We start from the raw sequence: 21,524 nt of genomic DNA, 5'->3' as shown, positions 1-21,524 counted from the left end.
GCTCTGAGGTTAAAAAAAAAAAAAAAGACCCAAACATTTTGGAAAAAAGTCAAACTTTTCCATGGCACTCTGAATGTTCTCTAAACCCAGAACACATCAAAATACCTTGACTCTTACTTTTGCATGCTAAATCTGTTGTGTCTCTCTTTAAAAAAAAAAGAAAAATAAACTAGTCGAGATTACTTAGTTTCAGCACAACTAGATAGAAGTTCAGCGTTATAAAAAAGGAGATTTTTATACCCTGAGATGTTCTTGTGGCCATATTACGAAGGACAGTAGGAAAACATGGTGGACCCAGCTTTTGATCCAGCTTGTCACTTGAAATGACAGAACGGAACTGGGTTATAGCCCATCCCGTGAAAAAAATACCAGCTTGTTTGTTAATGTGGGGTTCTCCAGGCCTCAGAAGACGATATACCATGGAACCAGGGCATTTCCTCTGGAAAATCAGCAGAGATTTTGAGATTTTTGAGATTGACCCTCATTTGCCCTGTGAATGTTCAGAAAGCATCTTCAGTTCTTGAAAATATTAGAATACAGAAGAAGCCAGTGCTGACGAGGAGAAGCTATTTTCGGCCCACCCTAGCATGTTGCTGAAGGCCTTAGGACAGGAGTTCCTATGGGAGTCAAAGCTGTGGGAGATGAAGGATTAAAAGTTCCAGGATCCTGAGGAATTCTTTGGAAAACATCCTGTCATGGGGAACCCCTGGTGTGGGAAGGCAGGGCCTCTTCTTTAACTGCCTATGAAAGTGGTTGGGAAATGCCCCGAGCACATTTTAAAACGGTTTTAAACCATAAAGTAGTATAATGAAACCCGATCTGAGAAAACACAGGAGAAAGCCAGCATTTCCCTAACGCCTGGCATGATTAAATGAACACCACATAGACTCAGAGTGCTACTTGGCTGGAAACATCAAGACTAACGTTCTCCAAGGAGCTCTTGTTCACACCTCCAAAACCCTGGGTTTCCACACTGCGTTCTTTTAAGAATAATGGCAACACTCCAGTATAGAACGTGTTTATTTTGAAATAAAGGACCTTTTTCCCTAAGAGTTTTAGTTTTATTGATTAAAGAAAATGAGGGGAGAGAGGGGGGGGATTGGAGTCTCTTTCAAAAGATATAGGACTATTCACTTCTGTTCAGGAAAAAAAATACATTTTTTTCAGTCTTTGAAATTTTTCATATGTATATAAAATGCATCATGGTCACCCCACCCCTCACTCCACCCTACCGCCCCTCCCAGGACCCTCAGCACGTCTCCCTCACAACTTCTTGTACTTTTCTTGTAGTTGTTTGTTTATTCACTTAGCACACTCACTCCTGCATGTGTGTTGATACATGCAGGAACACAGATGGTCACTTAGTAGGGCACTGGGAACCCAGCAGTGTTAACAGTACTGAGGACCAGCCACCCTCATCTTCAGCAGCTGTCAGCTGCCAGTAGCCTCTGCCAATGCCTTTCCTTTGGCAGCTATTTTCTTGTTCCCTGAAGTCACAGCACTACGATAAAATGGAACTTGTTCTGCGAACAAATTATACTGCTGTTATTTAATTCTATCACACTACTTCTATTTAATTTGATTGTATCCTCTTCTGAAAAACACTTAATTTTCCTTTTTTGTTTGTTTGTTTTTAATTGGATATTTATTGGGTATTTTATTTATTTACATTTCAAATGTTATCCCCTTTTCTGGTTTCCTCTCTGGAAACTCCTGGTCTCCTCCCTCCCCCTGCTTCTATGAGGGTGCTCCCCAGCCACCCACCTACTTCCACCTTACTGCACTAGCATTCCCCTATACTGGGACATCGACCTTCACAGGACCAAGGGCCTCTCCTCTCGTTGATGTTCAACAAGGCCATCTGCTATATATGCAGCTCGAGCCATGTGCCCCTCCATATGTACTCTGGTTGGTAGTTTAATCCCTGGGGGCTCTGGGGGATCGGGTTGGTTGATATTGTTGTTCTTTGTGAGTTGCAAACTCCTTCAGCTCCTTCAGTAATTTCTATAACTCCTCCATTGGGGACCCCATGCTCAGTCCAATGGTTGGCTGCAAGCTTCTGCCTCTGTATTTGCCAGACTCTGGTTGAGCCTTTCAGAAGACAGCTATATCTGGTTCCTGTTAGCAAGCACTTCTTGGCATCTGCAATCTTGTCTGGGCTTGGTGTCTGCATATGGTATAGATCCCCAGGTGGGGCAGTCGTGGGATGGCCTTTCCTTCAGCCTCTTCTCCACACTTTGTCTCTGTATTCCCTCCCTTGAGTATTTTGTTCCCTCTTCTAAGAAGGACTGAAGCAAACACACTTTGGTCTTCCTTCTTCTTGAGCTTCATATAGTCTGTGGGTTGTATCTCGTTATTCTGAGCTTTTAGGCTAATATCCACTTATCAGTGACTGGATATCATGTGTCTTCTTTTTTAACTGGGTTACCTCACTCAGGATGGTATTTCCTAATTCCATCCATTTGCGTTCATGAAGTCATTGTTTTTAATAGCAAGTGCATGCCTTTCCTTGTGTTTTGGAATAGTCAGACATAAAGTTAGGGGTTGAGGGAGTATCTCAGTGGTAGACTATACTCAGAACCCAAAACCAACCAACCAGACAGAAGCTAGGAGGCAAACAGCTGCCGTGTGTAGCATGCTTTGAGGATATAGAATGTTTCATGGATCGTTTACCCAAAGTGTTTCAAAGGCATCTTTGCTGTGACACTGGCCTGATCAAACATCAGCGTATACTGTAGTGAACTCTTTTGCAAACTCCAGTCACAAATCATTCCTCACTTCCTTCCATGTGTCTTCCTGTGTCATTCAGTCAGCTGTCTGGGTTTGGGCTTTGTTGTTCTTATTGTTGGGTTTCTTTTGTTGTTGTTGTTTTTTAATATCTGCTGTTGATGTTACTTAGAAAAAAGGAAATGAAATTCAGCATAATAAATATTAAGATAATTGGTTGCAAATGAGAAAACTACTAATATTTTTCTATTTTGCAAACATAAAACAAACTAGCTACTTCTCCAATCTGAAAAAGAAAAGAGAGACTTTTTTCAGATATAAATGACATCACGTAAAATCTTTCATCATTAGAGTTGGATTGGTAATAATTGGGCCAGTGAGACGGTTCACCTTGTAAAGGCTCTTGCCACACGTGCCTTGGGACATGAGTTCAGTCCCCAGGACCCTGGCAAAGGTGAAAGGAAAACCAGCTCTACGGAACTGTCCTCTGACCGCCACAGGATCTCCATAGCATGTGTGCTCCCCAACACACATGTCAAGGACATATATGCATGATAATAAATACATAATTTAAAATTAGTGATTGCTCGCCTTGTGATTTCATTGTTCTATTGTCCATGCATGTGGTGTTTGTACGGTGTATGTATTGATATATGCGTGCACATGGGCATGTGGGTGTGAGAGCCACAAATTGACATCAGCTGTCTTCCTTAACCCACCTCCATCTTGGTTTTGAGACAGGGTTTCCAGCTGAGCCTCCGTCTCATGGATTAGGCTACCCTGGCCAGCCGTGAGCTCTAGAGCAGTGGTTCTCAACCTTCCTAATGCTGTGACCTGACCCTTTAATATGTTAAGCCCTTCATGTTTAATACGTTTACCCTTCATGTATGACCTTAGCCATAAAATTATTTTCATTGCTACTTTGTAACTGTAATTTTACTGTTGTTATCCTCATAATGTAAATAGCTAATATGTGCAACATCTGATGCAACCCCTGAGAAAGGGCCATTCACAAGGTGTCTCCATCCACATGTGGAAATCCACTGCCCTGGAGTCTCCTGCCTCTGCACCTCTTCCTCACTGCCCACCCCAGCACTGGATGGCTACTGTTGGCCCAGATGCTGATGATGTAAATACAGACCCTTATGTTTCTACAGCAAGCACTGGGCCAACAGAGCATCTCCACCATCTGGCTTTGTGTTTTGAAGCCCCATTTTGCATTTATCCCGTTTTCCTTACTGTATAGAACCACAAACAGACTTACACCACCGGCGCATTTTCCACCGGTTCCTGGCAGACGAATAGCGTGGGGATCACGTTGTGGACTTCCTGCCTTCCGTGTACACCAGCACGACTGCAGATAACTTTATTTACATAGACTCAGTGAGAATGCTCAGTTGATTCCATGTGGGAATTCGGGGCTTTGTTTTATTTTATTTTTCAATTAAAAATAATCAGACTACTGGGCTTGGCTGAATTTAAACATGAAATCATAGCTTAAAATTACATTTTGAATTAAGTCACATGTCACACATTTGCCTGGCACAAGTCACAATTATCTATGGACCTGATTCTTTGGGATCAAACTCATGATAAGTCTTTAGACATTGATAATAAATATTTCTCTATATTTGGAATGAATCTGCTCATCCACCAATATAGAATTTTGAAATTAGAGTTTAGAACAGAATTGTGGAAAAACTGCCACTCAGGAAAGATATGTCAGTTAAAGCCATGTTTAACCTTCTGGGTTCAGCTTGGAATGCTACTGTAAATAATTCAGCAGGCTGTCGCAGTTATAGTAAATTTGGATGAAAAGAGTTAAAGTCATCCAATCGTTAATGAGATTGACTGACAGGAGGATGAAGAAAGAAATATCGGTGTGCTTGACATAATTCATAAACTGAGAATAAAGCCTTCAGTTGACAGCATTTACCAAATCCCTCCTTACCAAAGCAACATCCATATTTATAGTTCTAACTTACTCCTTTGTGAAAGCTATATTGCTTCACCTTGTATAAAACAATTAACGTCTCTAAACCTGTTTTAATTTTATATATCGATAAGTTCATCATAAATGTGACATTTCTTAGGCAAAGCTTTGTCTATTTTGAGGACTAGTGCATCAGTCAGATATTGGTCAGTGCACCATGGTAACACATGCCAAGTGCTTATGGAAAAACTGAATATTGGAAGGCCAATATTCAGAAAATTTAAAGATACATCTACCCACCGACCTTCCTTGAATAATTCTAATTGAACAAGAAATGGGTCGGAGTCTGTGATTTCTCTGGGGAAGTGGTATAAACACTTGTAATAGCACAAACATCTCAGGAAACTTTTGACTAAATAGTGTGTGGCAAATTACTTACCCTGAAGGGAGGCATTGACTCAGGTCACAGAGATAGATGAATCCCAGATGTGACACATTTCTCTTACGTTTGATACAGGAAGCTCACATCCAACTAAAGTGTGATTGGAGAGTCTTTGCTGTTTTGAATCCCATAGAAATACTCAAATCACACTAGAATTTTTAGTAAAACCTTTTAGGGCTGCCATTCAATCATCCGTCTCTTACACCTTTACTCTCTTGGCAATGTGCACAGGCCCTGTCTGCAGCCATGACTGTTAGGCTATTATTAGACTCTTAGACTAGGAAGGAGGTGAGGATATTTGGTAAACTCAGGCAGAGACAAGTAGAGGTTTCTCATTCAGTCTATGGCCACAGACCAGGGCAAGTTCCGGTCATGGGACAATCACGCCTACCACAAACATTTCTTGTGTGGAAGGAAGCGCATGCTGAAGGTAAATTACAAAACGCCTTCCAGGCAGTTGTCACTGTCTTTTTACCCACATCGCTGTGCGCAGCTAGCTGGAATCAGCTGTTTTAACTTTTTCCCCCTCTCTCCTTTCCTCTCACCTTCATTATTATCTCACTTCTTGCACGGTACCGAGTTCTAGTCTCCTCCCAGCAGAGGGATGGATTGATGTGAAAACAAGCATGCTGCTCCATGTTTAAGATTAAATGCACACACCTCGCCATGACTTCAAAGCTCCATCATGCACTCATCAAACAAACCAGCCAACTGCCCATCTTTCTGGGGGCTGACTACATTGAAAATCTCCCAGTGCTCAAGCGGAGCCATGCTTTTCCACAGCCTTTCCACCAGGGTGTTGCCCATTTCTTTATTCCATGGCACAAAGAGTATATTCGCACGTAGTCACTGCATAAAGACATCGGGGGTATCAATTAATCAATTGATTCAATCTCTAGTAATATTTTCAAGTATTTGCCTTCCTAAGCAAAGCTACCTGTGTCAATTGTATTAGTATTTGCACTGAGCTGGTGTGTGTGTGTGTGTGTGTGTGTGTGTGTGTGTGTGTGTACTCACTCGTGTACTCACACATGCATATGTGTGTACATGTATGCACATGTGTAGGTGTATGTAATTAAGAGTATGAAGGGAAGCCATGTGTTCATTCTATCTGGAAGGATGGGAAGGAAGTTCTCAAATTCAAAACTTTACTAACCAATGAATTACTGACTACTGTCTTCCCACAGCTTTTCTTTAAGAGTCTGTGCATCTATAGCAGGCCAGAGCATTTCAAATACAGTAGGTGAGAATATTTTCATTTTATGCTATCCTATGCAAAGTAAACATGACACAGACAATAGAACACTAAAGAGCCCTTTATGAAAGCTCAGGTTTTTATTGTATATTTAAAAGCTATTGAATTGATACTGTTATAATAATGGGCATCCGCTATCAAAAACATAATTGTTGGAAAAGTGGCATGCTGTAGTCTTTGCATAAGTGGAGAGAGACCGGTTGTGCATTCTTTCTGAACAAGCACGAGGGCCAGAATTGAGGTCTTCAGTGCTGTATAAAAGCCAAGTGTGACAGATGCCTCTATGATTCCAGTACTGGAGAGGTAGAGACAGGCCCTTCCCAGATCTCCCTGGCTAGGTACCCTAGCCAAACTGGTAAGCCTCAATGAAAGACCCTGTCTCAAAAAATAAGTGGGTGGAGGAAGCAAGTAAGACAGCCAGTGTCACCCTCTGGCTTCCACGTGCACCATACTCACAAACAACACACACACACACACACACACACACACACACACACACACACACACCTGCATGCATAAACACATGACCAAGTGCTCTCACATACACCACACATGCATGCAAAGTCACAAAATATTAGATACTGGGATGATTTTTTAATACATCAGCTTATGTGTGGTCCAACTAGGAAAAGAAATAGTTTTCCTCAATAACCATCTTGAAATGACCCCCTTCCCCCCGTCAGTACAGCATTTACTCAATGCTTCTCCCAACACGGTTTTGTTCACTCTCTGTCTGTCTGTCCTTTAGCCCTGATGGCCGAGGTGCAGTTAGATTTCCTGAAGCAAAAAGGAGCCATCAAACGGACCCTCTTCCTCCACAACCACCAGTCCCACCTCATCTTCCCCTTCGTGATGAGGCAGCAAAAATCCCTCCACTGCCAGGATTTTATGGTTTACCTTCGAGTAAGTTCTCTGAAAATCCCCTCTGGTATTTATCTCGTTCAAGTTCCAACCGTTTCTATCTGGTTAGCCGTCATGCTTGCCGTAGACACCCACATCCGGCTGTTCTCACTTTTGTGGGAGGAGACGCTAGCTTACAGCAGGATGTGTTCTGACTGACCCTGGCTTCAAACAGCCCAGTGATTTGTTACTCATAATTTCTAAGGCTTCTCATTTGTTTTGGACAAAATGCTGCTCATAACATCTGACTCAGGTGGTCTTCACTTTTAACTGCCTCCCCTCCCTCATACATAAAAGTTCAACACAATTTATTTCATTTTTTTTGTCCTATGTGGGTACATCCTGTTAGGTTTTTATCAGGATACACTTAGAGCTGGCTTGGGGAAACATTTAGACAACCAAGATTTCATTACAAATAACATGTGAGTGTGCTTATAATGGTGATAAGGTTTTACAAATCCCCATGAAATTTAAAAATCAAATTATCTGGAACCCAATTGTCATCCACCATCCCGCTGCCAGCTGTTAGAAACTAGTCAATAGCCCCATTTATTCTCTTCTCCTCAAGGCTTAGTTAACAAGGAGAATCCTAGTGAGGACTAAAGGTTCACAACTACACTTTAGAATAACAACCCAGGTCCATGGTACCCCTCCCCCAACCTAGTAGGACCTTGGTTAGCACAACTGAAAGCCAGGATACTGGTTGCACCCTTAATGCTTAGTACTTAGTGCTTAGTGCTTGGTCCTCTGTTCAAGGAAACTTCAAATGCGCTGAAGGTATCTTGATCGTGAAACAACTTAAAGAAATAGCAAAGGGGGAGAGAAAAGTAAGATATTTTCTTCCTCTGAGCCCAAGAGAACCTTTTGGCAGGTTCATCAAAACAAAAACTCCTAGGTGATGATGTTCTCTGGCACTCATGGTATGAGAGTATAGTGTTTTACTCAGCGACTTGATGGATTCTGTGCCAGGTGTTACAGGTCTGGGGTGCCTGAAGATCCCCTCTAGACCAGTGGTTCTCGACCAGGGTCCTAATGTTGCGACCCTTTGATACAGTTCCTCATGTAACCCTAGACCATAAAATTACTTTGTTTGCTACTTCTTAACTGTAATTTTGCTACTGTCATGAACCATAATGTAAATGTCTAATATGCTGGATATCTGATAGGCAACCCCTGTGAAATGGTCGTCCCACCCGCTCAAGTTATTGCAGCCCACGGGCTGAGGCTGCTCTAGAGTATCCCAGGGTAGCCATGGCTCTAGGTGATTTCCTCACGGGACTTGTGTATGCCGGCTACTGCAAACCACATACATGAGTGCCCAATTCATCCTGTTGTGCTGAACATTGTCATTCACTAACACTGACAGGAGTCCAGGGTGGCCTCCTGCTTGACATAGACTAACACCCGGCAGTCATTTCACGGGCCCGAGTTGGTGATTATTTTTCCTAGGATGAAACTGAATTCCGAGATAAACTGTCTCCAATCAACGTTAGCCTGAACTACAGTTTGGATGATTCCACCTTTGAAGATGGCCTGGAAGTGAAGCCGATTTTGAACCACTACAGGGAGAATGTCGTTACTGAGCAGGTTAGTCTCTGAGGCAAGAGACTGAAGGCTTTTTTCATTGCCATTCTCTGGAGAGAGTTGTTTCAATGATCTGAAGATGAAAGTCAGACCCTTCTATTTCCTTCTGTACACCAAGGTATATAGCATTAGGGACACCTAATGTATATAGCATTAGGGACATGATGCTAACATGTTTCCTTATGGTGCTCTTGGAAACCTTTCTCCCCTTAGCAGTTAAGATTTACTTTGTTCAAATGTAGTAGTACTGGAAACAATATAACCAACAGTCCTCACAGTAGAGTCAGTTAGCAACATCTAAAGACATTTCAGAACAAACTGGAAATGGGTTACAAAATATAAGCTCTGTCAACATGTCCCTTCATGTCCCAGCAGAGGGGGTTGTATAGACTTACGTGAAGTGGCACAAAAGCTTAAGTTTAGTTGAGGGAATCCTTCACGATCTTCATGAGGAAGGATATAAGTTGAACTTTCTCAGCTGTTTTCTGATGCTTCCCTCGCTCAACACAGGCTCACATCCTGGTGGACTGTGGAGAAGACAACCTCTGTGTTCCTGACTTGAGGCTGTCAGCTAGACCGTAAGTTTAAATAAATAAATGTGTGCACCGCACCTGGTGGTCTCTGGGCGTTTACTCAAAGCTTCTTTTGAGAACGTATATGCTTCTAAGAAATAGAGGAGGGAAAGTGGTTCATGAAATTCTTTAGCGTGGCCACACTTGGGATTTGCCTCTGATCTGGTCAGTTCTCTGTCACTGGTGTCAAGTGACACACAGCCTGAGATCTTGCCTGGGCCATTTCATCTTTCAGCAAGCATCAGAGGGGGAAAAGTGTTTTTGTTGAAAGTAGACTCCTGTGTGGTGTGGCTCTGGTTCTGTTTACTTACCTCAGTCAAGTGAGAAAGGGTTCAGTCCACACCTTAACCAAACGTGTTTTTGTAGCACCCCATGACTCAAAGGCCTCCTTAAAACTGTCAAAACAAAATTAATTTCAATTTACTGGTGGTGGGGAGACTTAAAAGACACACCAGGAGGTCAAGCAGAAGGTGTCAGAAAGTCAAATGAGAATCAAAGGGCTCCACAGGCACCAGTAAAGGCGAGCCTTGACTGGCGCTGGTAACTGCACTGCTGTGTGTGGAGAGAAATGAGTTGGGGCTGAGACATCACTGGGTGGAAAAGCAGGGCGGTGCTCCTCTCACCCAGGAACTCCTGAACTGCCAGTGTTTGGGATCTGCTTGCTAATCTCTCAAGGGGACTTGCCCCAGCGTTCATAATTTAATAAGTGTCAAAAGCAGTAGCTTTGAGGTGGGGTAAAAGCAAAAGAGACATTTCTAAACACTGGTTTCATTGGGAGTTCAAAGTGAACTAAATTTCCTTAAAATACTTCAAAACCCCTCCCTCGGCCACTTGAGATCCTGTTTCGCCTGCCTGTTTCTCCCTCTTAGCATCTGTGTTGCCTGGTGTCCTCCCTCTGTCACTGTCTAAAGGGGTTCTCTTTCTCTCCCTACAGCTTGCTCTCCTGCTAATGTGTGTTCTCAGTGATATGAAGGAGCTGGGGACCCTTTATTCTGGTTCCGAAGTCAAATGTTAAGTTTGCAGGAGTTTGGGTAGCCTACCATTCTGTGCGTTGATGGCTTCATATTGGTCATGGTGGGGGGGAAGAGCACGACACTGGAACCCAAAATTGATATGTATCCATTTTATTTATCTTTCTTTTTTAGAACAAAATGTTAAATGGCTGTTTACACACCATGGGACATTATCCCACCTTCCCTATTCAGAAATTGTTCTCCTAAATCTCCCAATAGGCTTTTCAGGACCTTCCTTTTCAGTCCTAGCCTTACATTTACCAGTTTCTCTCTCTTTCTCTCTTTTTTTCCTGCTAAATCATTTCTTTTCTTGGTTGGTTAGTTGATTGGTTGGTTGGTTAGTTGGTTGGTTGGTTGGTTAGTTGGTTGGTTGGTTGGTTGGTTGGTTGGTTGGTTGGTTAGTTGGTTGGTTAGTTGGTTGCTTGGTTGGTTGGTTGGTTGCTTGCTTGCTTGCTTGCTTGGATGGTTGGTTAGTTGGTTGGTTGGTTGGTTGGTTGGTTGGTTGGTTAGTTGGTTGGTTGGTTGGTTGATTAGTTGTTTGGTTGGTTGGTTGCTTGATTGGTTGGTTGGTTAGTTGATTAGTTGGTTGGTTGCTTGGTTGCTTGGTTTTGAGACAGACTCTTGCTATGTAGTTCAGTAGTCCAGGATGGTCTCAAACTTCTAATTCTCCCACCCAGTCTCCTGAGTGCCTAGATTTTCAGGTTTTTCTCTCTCTCTCTCTTTTCTGCTAAATCATTATTTTTCTTGGTTTGTTTGTTTGTTTGTTATGAGACAGACCCCCCTACTGGGTAACTCAATAGTCCAGTCTCGAACTTCCAGTTCTCCTCACCTGGTCTCCTGAGTGCCTAGCTTTACAGGCACACATTATCTACCTTTCTTGAATAGAGTATTCGTGAAGGCAGTGATGTAGAGCTTGCACACTCATTCTTTATTTTAAACTGTCTCCTTTAGAGATAAGCAGGAGATAATTATTGGGGATGAAAATCACCTAATGCTCATAATCAATGCAAGGAATGAAGGAGAAGGAGCTTACGAAGCTGAACTCTTCGTCATGATTCCCGAAGAAGCAGATTACGTTGGGATCGAGCGCAACAACAAGGTAAGGCTAGAAGCCAAGTAAATATTAAGTCCGATGATCAAGGCTGAGCCTTTCTTCCCCAAAGAGATCAGAATGGTGTCTTCCTTTGTCAGCTCATAATAGCAATGAGACAGGGAGGAGATGGGCTACGAAATAGTAAAGTCTCTCTCTGCCACAGCACAGAGATAAGTTGGCCAAAGACTGGGAGCTGAAGCAAAGACCAGCCAAAGAGGCAGATGACTCATTTCTCAGGCTAACCCCCCTCTCCTCATGGCTTTTGCAAACCCTGGTTTGAGTTCCTCTAAGTTCCAAGCCGATCGAAGTAGGTCTGGTTTTTATTACCGGTGATAGAAGAAGAGCCAACCAGTCCTGCTGAGCACTGATAACAGCCCGGACGGGAACTGCACAGGAAACAAACTCATCTGTCTTTCTTCTTAGTCCGCATTTTTGGAACTGAGACTAGAGGAGGGCCTGTGTCTTCCTAGTGTACCAGTCTTCAATGTTGCTGTTTATTGACAAGGTATCAGTGCTATTTATTCATGACCTTCTGGATCGTTACCAGAACATGATTCTTCCCACTCAGTGTGTTTCATTTTGTCTGAAAAAAAAAACATTCTAAATAGGCCAGTAATCCTAGCAGATAGGAAGCTTGGGCAAATGGATTCATGAGTCAAAGACCTGCCCGTGCCACAAATCGAACTCAATAAATGGACTGAAACAAATAAGCAATCAGACAAAAGCATCATTATAAATGCTTGATAGACTGGCAGTTTCTCCACTTCTGAGTACTTGAGAGATTCAATGAAGGGCAGAAACTAAGGTTCACGTTCCTTCACAGGCATAAAAATAACACAGGCCCTCAATAAACGCCTGCTGATGGATTTATTTAGCTAAAATTTATTATATGTCTACTACTTTCTCAAGACCACATCTTAGAAGGGACTTTCAGAGTCTAAGGACTGAACTGTGTTGTGGAAAGTGACCTGTCTGATGCGATGTTGTCACTGTCTGAGCCTTTAAAAAATGTGCAGACAGAGCCTGGTGTGGAGACGTGCCCCTACAATCCTAGCACCAGAGAGGGAGAGGCGGAATGACCACAAGTTCAAGGCCAGCCTGTACATAGAGTACCCTGAGGGTGGGTGGGTGTGTGGGTGGGGGAGGAGGGGGAGAGAGAGAGAGAGAGAGAGAGAAAGAGAGAGAGAGAGAGAGAGAGAGAGAGAGAGAGAGAGAGAGAGATTGGGTGAGGAAGAAACAAACAGGGGAGAAAGACAGGAAATGGGTAAATGAAAGAAGAAAGGAAAAAGGAAAAAGTTAGGGGACAAAAATTCTCTATTTCCATTTCTAGAATCATGGATTCTTGTATTTGTTGAATTATTTTCTCAATTAAAAATAAAAAAAATTTTGAACCAAACATCAATCAAGTGTCTTTGACACTTGTGCATTCTATGATTTAAAAGTATCTATACTCATCAGGTTATGTCCCAAGACTTTTCCTGCCAATTACACCTTAATAAAAGAATTTAAAAGGATCATGCAGAAGTGTTTGACCCAGCCTCACTGGCAGGGACAACAATGAAAGTCTCCTGGCTCTGTCTCTTTCTCGATTGCGCTGGCACTGGCACTGCTCTCCTCCACTGCAAGCCTTAGCATCCATTGGTATTCTAATTTCTCCAAGGAATAACGTAAAATCCTCTCTCTTCTCCTTCCTCTAGTCATGGGATTTGACACTTGTTCCTCTGTTGAAGTTATTTCAGTGTATAAAACCCAGAGGGAAGTGCGACACATCCCACACATCCATAGCAGACTTTTCCACTGAAAATGCCATCTCGAGAGAAACCCTCTTCAAGCAAGAGGAACGGAAGAGAAGGAGGGCTGAAGAGATGGCTTAGGTGCTAAGAGCACTAACTGCTCTTCCAGAAAATCCTGTCAGATGCTACCATGCCCACAAGCAGCTCACAGTCACTGCAACTTCAGCTCCTGGTGATCTGACAGCCTCTTCCGGCCTCCACACACGTCTATAGGCTCACCTCCAAACACACACACACACACACACACACACACACACACACACACATACACACACACACACACCTAAAAATAAGTCTATTAAAAGAGAGAGAGAAAAAATGTCACCTACAAATGCTTACATGCAAACGATACATAAACAAATATAAATATATAACTTAAGTGTGTTATTTAAAAAAAAAAATTTCTGGGCTCCTCTACTATTTTCATTTTCGTCCAGTTTGCTGCAACAGAAAACAGCACAGAAGCTAATCACTCTATTGATACACACATTGTGAGAGACATCATCCACAATCTCAACTTAGCGCTAAAGTACCCTTTTTAAAAACCCTTTGACAGTGTCCCTTGGGTAGACTTTACTGGATTTTTACATCTTTCAGGAGTAAACTGCATTTGTGTTGTAAGTAGTTTAAAGTTTCTGAACCTCTACTTCTAAACTTAGTATAAGAACTTTGATCATACGAAAGGTTTGTCTCATTCTCTCATGGGAAACTTTCATCTCCTGGAAAACTGAAATTCAAATGCCTACATTGTTATTGTTTCACACATACTATCCAATCTACCACTTTAACCAGTGTGTGTATGCGCGTGTGTGCACATGAGCATGCATGTGTGAAGATGTACACGCACTCACACATATAGGGATGCATGGTGCATGTGTCGGGTGTATTTTATGTTTATATGCTGCTGAGTCCGGAGTTGAGAGGTTGATATCAGGATACCCTTCCTTACTACTTAATTGTTTTAGGCAGGTTCTGTCATGAAACCTGCATCTAGCTCTATTAACCAGACTAACTAGCCTGTGTGTCAGCCTCTGAGTCCACCTGTCTTCACCACTCCCCACCCAGTGCGGGGATTTGCCGCCACTCCATGCTTTTATGCAGATGCTGAGAATCCAAATTCAGTTCATCTTAGCTGTGCAGCAAGCACCGTGATGCACTAAGCCGTCTCCCTGGCCCAGTTTAACTGTGAGCACAAGCGTGCACACACACACACACACCACACACACACACCACACACACACCACACACATACACCACACACACACACACACAAACCAAACACACACACACCACACACACACCACACACACATACACACACCACACACACACCACACACACATACACACATACCACACACACACACCACACACACACGTACACACTTACACACACACACACCACACACACACAGACACACACAGACACACACATACCACACACACACAGCACACATACACGCCACACACACAGACACACACACACCACACACACACCACACACACACCACACACACACCACACACACACAGACACACACACACCACACACATAACACACACACACCACACACACAGACACACAACACACCATACACATACCACACACACACCACACACACACAGACACATACCACACAGACACACACCACACACACCACACACACACAGACACACACACCACACACACATAACACACACACACACCACACACACAGACACACAACACACCATACACATACCACACACACACCACACACACACAGACACATACCACACAGACACACACCACACACACCACACACACACACCACACACATATATACACACACACCACACACACCACACATACACACACACCACACACACACCACACACACACCACACACACACAGACACACACACATCACACACCTTTGCCATCTCCATAGCTAGACTTCTCTCTCCTACATCCACACGGCTCTCGCCCGCATTTCCTGTCTCAGATAGTGGTACCTACATCCACCTGCTGTCTACAGCTTCAAACCAACCTGAAATCAGCCTGGTCCTTAGCCTTCTCTCCAAGCACTAAGAGTACTTAGTACCTTCCCTCAGGCTGACTTGACTTAGAGCAGAATATTACCCATCTTCCCTTCCATCTCCCCACTTCCCCTCTAGCCCCTTTGATGCACGAGGGCCATCTATCTTTCTAGCAAGCAAGTCTGACTCTGCTAGCATCAGTCTTAAAGCCTTCACTGGTTCTCCACTGCTTTCTGGGTCAGACAGAAATCCTTCAGAGGGTTAATCCTTCAAGCTCTTTCTTCTCCATATGTCCTCAGTCTCTCTCTCTCTCTCTCTCTCTCTCTCTCTCTCTCTCTCTCTCTCTCTCTCTCTCTCACCTCAAATTCCAGCTGGCGTGAACTTCTGTTCTATCTTCCATCACACTCTTCCCCCAGACTGACTAGCTCTAAAACTTCTCCTTCTTCAGAGACCTGACTCCTTTCTACTTATCCTTCAGGTCTTCGTAATAATTAAGAGCCACTAACAACCGCAGTGGCTAATAAAGAAGGTCAGCCCTTCCTGTGCAGGTGTGACGGACTGGGTACTGCTCTGAGTTCTTGTGTGCATTAAATTTACATGATTATGATTACAGAGAAGCAGCAAATCTGTTCTAGGTTTCATAGACAAGGAGACAGCAGTGTGCTCCAATTACATGTTGCATTGCAAAACCAAGAATCAGGTCTCGGCTGTTTTGAACTACCGATAAGCCCTGTCCCCATAAGCTCAGATGCTACTTTCTCCAGGAAGTCCTCTCTGATTGCATAAAGATGCATGCATCTTCCTTAAATCCTACTTTCTAATTAACAAAACAAAACAACACGGAACTCTTCTGTAACTGTGTTTCCATTGCTTGCTACGAGTCACCTGTTAGAATTGTTACAATGGTTGGAAATTCAGACTTGGGAGTCTTGTTTACCTGGTGATTGCAGGCCCAAGATAAATATTTTCAGTGAGTGAATAATATTCCAAAAGCTATAAATGGATTAGTACAAAAATGTCCCTGGAACCACTGAGAAAAATAATCCGGAAATGTCTAGAAAAACAATTGCTCTCTTCTTTCATCAGAGAGAGGAAAGAAAGACTAAACAGAGAAAGGAGGTGGAGGTGATGTAGGAGGGAAAATGTTTCCATTGATATCAGTTGTTGGTTCAAAGCTGGCAAAATATACACGTGGGGGGCTGGCAAGATGACTCAGAGGTTAAGTGCATTGACTGCTCTTGCTGGGGACCTGGGTTCGGTTCCTATCACAGAGGAACAAAGTGTCTGGAAAGTGAAGGGTGGATTTCCAGGCCACTGGCTTTAGCGCAAAGATGTAGGTGGGTCTGGGAGGGGCAGAAAGCTGCAAAGAGAAGACTGAAGAGTTAGCCAGCGAAGAACTAGAACCTCTACAAACTGGAGTTTTTGCAAATTCTAAACCAGTTAGGAAGTTACAGGAGGGACATAGATAAGACTGAAGACTTAGCCAGCGAAGAACTAGAACCTCTACAAGCTGGAGTTTTCACAGATTCTAAACCAGTTAGGAAGTTACAGGAGGGACATAGATAAGAAGAACCAGTGGAACATAAATCTAAAACATTAGTCAGAGGACACGGTTGGGTACAGTACAGGTGGGACTAGGAAATCACTGTGTACAGCACATAGATATGGAAATGCCCCGCTGAGACCTTAGAGGCTTTGGTCTTATCAGGACTGAAACTCCAAACAGAGATCCAACACCCTCTTCTGGCCTTTAAACTCACTCAAACATTTCTGTACTTACACACACAAACACACACACACACACACACACACACACACCACCACCACCAAAAAAAAAAAAAAAAAAACCCACCCAACTATTGTTCAAGAAAGAAAATACCATAATAATGAATCTATTCTTTTGTATGCTAACCTAAGGAGTTTTTTTTAAACACATCTTAAATATTTGAAAGATTGAACACATTTGATAAAATCTTCTTAAAATTCCTGTGCAGAAATTTGGTTCCACAGAAGTTCCCCTACAAATGGTCACGGCGACATAACGACAGCATGCACCCCTGTTGCTTCACTCCTGTGGTATGAGCGTAAGGACGAACTCTGTTTGCTCACATTTGATTGCTTTCTGATCTTAATGCTCTGAGTTTAACATTAAGGTTCGGTGAAAGTACAAAATGTTCACGTAAATCCCATTTGAGCCTCTTATCCTGCAACAAAACATGGCTTTTCCTCAAGTTTAACTGGTCCTGGTTTGAGCCAATGGTAGCGGATTAACTTGGTGCAGCGTGACCCACGCAGGTGTTTAAAATCAAGGGCAGCGCTCGGGCCTCCCACGCTGGAGGCCACAGGATGTAACTCCTCCTGCCCCTGCACTCCAAGATGGTTGATGGTGTTCTTTTCCCCCTGCAGGGACTGAGGCTCCTGAGTTGTGAGTACAAGATGGAAAACGTAACCAGGATGGTGGTGTGTGACCTTGGGAACCCGATGGTGACTGGAACGAATGTAAGAGAGTAGCAGCAGCCCTTAGCGATCTCGGGCTAACTGAGTCTCACAGAGGACTAGTGGGAACCTCCTCATTAGCAGGCGGCGAACAGCAGCTACAGCACATAGGGCAGGACGTTGCCAGCATGGACGGGTTGAGCATTTTAACCTACATGGGTGATAACGGCAGGTCAGATACACAAAATTGTCTTGGCTTTCACACACTTTCTCTGTAGACGGCATGTTATGTCTTACAGTCACAGCAAGGCAATGGGGACATTCGCACCTCGGGAGTTTGCCTTTTATTTTCTTTTAATTCTAGTATAGATTTTAAACGGTAATGCCAAGTTTAAAAGCTCTAGACTAAGCTATTCGGGAGGGACAAGGACGTAGCGCACTTGGTAGAATACTGGCACACACATAGCCCGGGGGTTGGATCCCGGGTACTGAGAAAGTCAACCAACCAGGAGTGGGGTCACGTGCCTGGAATGCCGAAACTCAAGAGTGGGCAGAAAGAGGAGAATTTATTCAGGAGCATTCCCAAGCTATAGTGAGTTCAAGACCAGCCTGTGCTGTATGACTCTCCGTCCAAAGTGGGGGATGGGGTGATTTTAAAATATATTATTAGCAAAGAAGACTCTTTTCCAGTATGGCTTCCATATGGATAGGACAGTGTTTTCACATTTAAAATAGTCATAGTCTGGTTTGTGAATGATCTTTATGAGGTCTAGATTTGAAAAAGAGCCATAAAGAGGAGCTTCAGCAGTGTGAGTGCTCGATGCCTTCCTCCCCAGGATTAGAGTTCAGTTTCCAGTACCCATGTCCGGTAGCCACAACCAACCTTTAATTCTAGCTCCAGAGGGTCCAACCCCCTCTTCTGGTCTCCATGGCCTCCTTAGTCATCCGCACACATGGGACCTGCACACACACACACACACACACACACACACACACACACACACACACACACAAAGAAATCAATCAATCAGCCACATTTTAAGTAAAATACATTTGAAAAATAACACAAAGGGATCACAGCAATGAAAGAAAAGCCAGCTGAGTAATGATCTCCTGAAAACAGGAGTTGACCCACGAAAACTCAGAGGAAAGAAAGTTGCTTTATCCATCTACAGTTTGAGTAGAAAGAGCAACACCCCCGTAATAAATACAGCAGTAGCCATTTTGAGGCCAGGGAACAGATTCTGAAATCTGAAAAAGGCTACACAATTAAGCCACAATAAAGAGGACTTCACGCTACCCTCTGCTTAAAATTAGGTGTCCTGTCGCCAACGAGATTGCCTGTTTGAAAAGAACCTTGCGAGAATTTACGATTGCATAGGTCTGAGTGAGAACACTTCTCTGCCCAACTCTGCCCTTTGACCATCCTGTAAAGGGAGCTCTGTGGTCATTGTAACTTATCTTGGGCATCCCTAAGGGAGCTCCAGGGTCTTACATTTCAAAGATGCTGATAAGTCTTCTAGCAAATAAATCTTTCATCTCAGTGTTTCACAAACTTAACTGAGTTTCTGCAACGCTCTCTCAAATAATCTCTTCTCAACTGATACTTCAGAACAGTACGTACATCGGAGAATAGTTTTCCCTCTCTATATTATTGCATTGCGGCAATCTTGGGTATTTAAAAAGTGTGGCTAGCTGGAATACTATAAACTTACTTCTTGTAAAAACTATTAATTAACCTTATAAAACCATTTAAATGCGAGTCAAATTCCCATAACGGATTCCCATTAGTTCCATGGATTGAATGCCTTCCGTGCTCCAAGCCCAGCACCAGAGAATAACTACTTTAATGTTACCTTACTGCATTTCACCTACTTTTCCAGACAAGGACACTCTGGCCTGGAAAAGTCAAACACATTGCCCGAAGTCACATCGATGATGAAAGGCAGAAACAGGATTCCAAGCAGGCCTGACCGCAAAGTCCATGTTCTATGCGGTCTGCGATGCTGTGGAAAGAACTTGAGTGAAACTAATGAACAGCAGATGGGATGTTTACAAAGAAGATATGAAAGATAGGCTTGGCATCCCCCCCCATTAGCATCCTCTTAGTCAGAAACCAGCAGCCCATCTTGCTCTTGTTCAAGGAAATAAATCCAACCCCTTGATATGATATAATGATATTTACCTAAAAGACAAGAAGAAACCAGATTCGACATGAGAGTATCTGTGTCAGCATCCGTATTGTAATTGTTTGGTATTGACAATATTAAATCTAGACTGCTGATGGTCTACAATCTCCAATAACTATGACGAAAGATGGACTAAAAGCCGCCCACAGTGCTATACTGAGGGAAGGGTGAAATAGCAGAACAGTCTGAGCTGTGGAGGTGTTTATGTGAGAGGCCATCAATCCATCTTACCAGCAAATAATCTGGAGAAGGCAGGGAAGTAAATTGTTTAGATTCATTTATCTCTGGGTCTCTAGGAGAGGAAACCTAATAGGTTTCTTATCTTGCCCTTTAATGCCCTCAGACGCACCTCATTTTATTGCTTTCTGTTTTGTTATTAAACATGTTGGTGCACTCGCGTCTTCATTTTGTACCTCAAAAGCAATCTCTGGCCATAGAGTGGGACAAATTACAGATGGAAAGGCAGTCCTGGTATTTTAAAAAGTACAAATAAATAAATCGCCAGGAATATTTATCCTGGGCCTAATAGTCTTTTAAAAAGTTTTCAAAAGTAAAAAAAAAAAAAAAAAAAAGATGATTTTCATTTAGTCTTCTCAACTGAGCAATCACAAGTTTGACTTCTAATTTTTTTTTCCGGAGCTGGGGACTGAACCCAGGGCCTTGTGCTTGCTAGGCAAGTGCTCTACCACTGAGCTAAATCCCCAACCCCGACTTCTAATTTTTAAAGGGAAAAGTTGCTTACATGTAACTGTCATGGTGATATAAAATAGTTACTGTCTGCTAATAGGGTTCATAACTTGCAAATTTCTCTAAAAAAGTCAGCAAGACAGGTGGGTCCAAGCACTTTAGTTCACATATGTGATTTTAAAAAATATTTATTCGATTTTATTTGCATGCGTGTATATGAGAGAGTGTATGCCCACATCTGTGGAACTGCCCATGGAGGCCAGATGAGAAGGAGCAGCAAGGGCTCTCAAACACTGAGCTCTCATCGCTCTGTCCCTGCTGGGACTATTACAGACAGCAACTTGTCACATTTCACTTTGTCATCACCTTGCATGCATTGTTCTGTAACCAGGACCATCTTCAGGTAGCCTTCATCACGTGATACAGAGGGACTTCCATGACTGCACCTATAAACAAGGTCACACTCTTATTCCTTATACAATATTTAATCACAGCATTCTTGATGTACCACCATAGGCCTGCAACTTAGAGACTGTACCTGGTGAGAGAATATGAAAATACACTGTTCCCAGCCACAAGACATTTGATATTAGCAACATTTTAATAATTATGGAGACCGAGAATGAGGAAGGAAAAACCTGTCTCAGGTCATAGCATCAGACAATTCATTACCCTTCTTACCTGGGGGAGTTTCTAGAAACTTTCCAAGTAGAAAAAGCAAAAGTAAAAAATCTTCCAAAGAAGAGAGAAGAGCACATTCAGAGGTCTAACAGAGAATGGACATTTTTGGAAAAGTAATTCCTCACTGAAGCATAAACTATTACACATGCGTTATAATCAAGACTCCTGTGCTCTCTCCAGCCACGCACTTTCGGATAAGCCTG

At 42.9% G+C, this 21,524-nt stretch overlaps 1 protein-coding gene and 1 long non-coding RNA gene across 2 annotated transcripts in view; one reads left to right on the top strand and one right to left on the bottom strand.

Moving 5' to 3' along the window:
- The window catches only part of Itga8 (integrin subunit alpha 8), a 196,450-nt gene that overhangs the window by 103,108 nt on the left and 71,818 nt on the right, over window positions 1–21,524 (top strand). The window contains 6 exon segments of the mRNA NM_001173972.1: window positions 6,290–6,345; window positions 7,106–7,260; window positions 8,707–8,844; window positions 9,352–9,419; window positions 11,378–11,525; window positions 17,735–17,827. Of these exon segments, the coding sequence (NP_001167443.1) occupies window positions 6,290–6,345; window positions 7,106–7,260; window positions 8,707–8,844; window positions 9,352–9,419; window positions 11,378–11,525; window positions 17,735–17,827 (658 nt within the window).
- On the bottom strand, window positions 1,616–5,951 carry LOC120097958 (uncharacterized). Its single transcript, XR_015641887.1, has 2 exons — window positions 5,648–5,951; window positions 1,616–2,894 (listed from the first exon to the last, which is right to left on the bottom strand). It is a non-coding gene; the product is annotated as an uncharacterized LOC120097958 (long non-coding RNA).

Source organism: Rattus norvegicus, chromosome 17 (assembly GCF_021556685.1).
Source record: "Rattus norvegicus strain SHRSP/BbbUtx chromosome 17, alternate assembly SHRSP_T2T, whole genome shotgun sequence".
NCBI classification, from domain to species: domain Eukaryota; kingdom Metazoa; phylum Chordata; class Mammalia; order Rodentia; family Muridae; genus Rattus; species Rattus norvegicus.
Note: the sequence above shows the minus strand (reverse complement) of the source record. Positions and strands in the feature narration are given on the sequence as shown.